This window comes from Opisthorchis viverrini (assembly GCF_000715545.1).
Source record: "Opisthorchis viverrini unplaced genomic scaffold opera_v5_45, whole genome shotgun sequence".
In the NCBI taxonomy this organism is placed as follows: domain Eukaryota; kingdom Metazoa; phylum Platyhelminthes; class Trematoda; order Opisthorchiida; family Opisthorchiidae; genus Opisthorchis; species Opisthorchis viverrini.
Genome location: NW_008751701.1, coordinates 1,495,087 through 1,496,563, shown reverse-complemented (window position 1 = coordinate 1,496,563; position 1,477 = coordinate 1,495,087). Strand labels below are relative to the sequence as shown.

The following is a 1,477-nucleotide window of genomic DNA, read 5'->3' as shown; positions in this document are numbered from 1 at the left end:
TCAGCAACCTTTCGAGTAGTGTATTACGTCTACACATGTATCGTGATATATCTTGAATATCGCACCAACTAAAACATGAGGCGGTTTGGTGCAGTACATTCCGTTGTTTAGAAACATCATAAACGAGAGATTCAGCTGAGTTCCAGGTGAATCCATCGCAAAATCAAATTCGGTTGCAAATGAGTGTATTTTGATAATTAAAGTTTTCGTTTCAATTCGCTCGTTTTATTTTAATTTTTGGAAATGTGGACTACCATAGAAATATGGATGTGACAACGACAAGTTTGGAGCCGGTTGTCGCAAACACTGTGAACGTAACCACGTTTAACTTAAGCTAGCCGCGGCCAGATGAACTTCAGTTTGAGGGTCACTTCGTATCCCCTCGTCCCAAGATTTTAGGCTACGCGTGAGTCCACAGCTGAGCGCGCATATAGGATCCCTCTGCAGATTTTGTGGTTATCGATTGATGTCCAACTTCATTTGAACGTATCGATCATCAGCTGAGGGTCAGTCCTGTGAGTCGGAAAACCACTCCAGTTTGCGTACTAAACCATGTCGATCCTTAAAATTACTGGCCGGCAGATCCTGGACAGTCGAGGATATCCAACAGTGGAAGTGGATCTAGTCACGAGAAAGGGTGAGTACTGCAATGTTTCCGCTGTGGTCTCTTTTTTTCTCAAATCAGGCACTCCGGTGATCTTCGTCGTTTTGGGATTTTGTCGATTACGAATTCATTCGGTTGTGCTTAGTGTGGTGAAGTCAAACAGATGAAAATTTTGTAGAGTTTTGTTTATCTAATGTTGACTGCTCCGGTCCCTCGAGTAATTCTCTCCATCCCTCTAGTAAAGGCACCAAATGTCAGTTAAATAATTCAAGGAATAGACAAAAAATGAGTCAGGTAGTCAGTCAGCCATTCATTCGGTCACTCAGTCAATCTGTAGTCCATAACTGCCTCGGTTTCCCCATGTCCATCGGCTTGAGCTCTTCCGTGCAGTGGTTCATGGGACATGCGTGACCAAGTGATCTGCTGATGACGCATTTCCCACAATTTGTCCTCTCCAGTTATCTTTCAATTACTAGTGCAACGTTGATACTACTGATGGGGGGCATGTGAGTAGTATGTTTTCTTCTTGTAAATTAGCTTGAAAAGGGGGATCTCCTTGAGGAATTGTGGACTCGCTTTGTAGCATTTGCTTGGACTGGAGAAACAGTCAATATATATCCAGGAAGGTTCAGGAAGACGCGCTCAAGAGAAGATGGATGCTTAGTTTTTGTAACTAAGATGCATATAAGAGTTTTGCTTCCCTGTCCAATAGTCTGTAACTGGTCAGTTGGCGTTTTCTAATAAACAACTTCGCACCGAGGGCCTTCTTCCCTTACACTAGTACTTTTTAGCAGGACACGCTGTCGTTAGAAATGTTCTTTCACTTATCAATGTTCGTCTTCGACAGGGCTGTCCTCTTTCCCCTTTCCTCTT

The 1,477-nt window shown here is 43.2% G+C and overlaps 1 protein-coding gene across 1 annotated transcript in view; it reads left to right on the top strand.

Annotated features, from left to right (window-relative positions):
- Nucleotides 1-500: 500 nt before the first annotated feature.
- Nucleotides 501-1,477, top strand: part of T265_03262 (hypothetical protein) — a gene marked incomplete at both ends in the record, with an annotated part of 29,913 nt that continues 28,936 nt past the window's right edge. The window contains one exon of the mRNA XM_009167695.1: nt 501-637. Within this exon, the coding sequence (XP_009165959.1) occupies nt 553-637 (85 nt within the window). The remainder of the gene's footprint in view (nt 638-1,477) is intronic.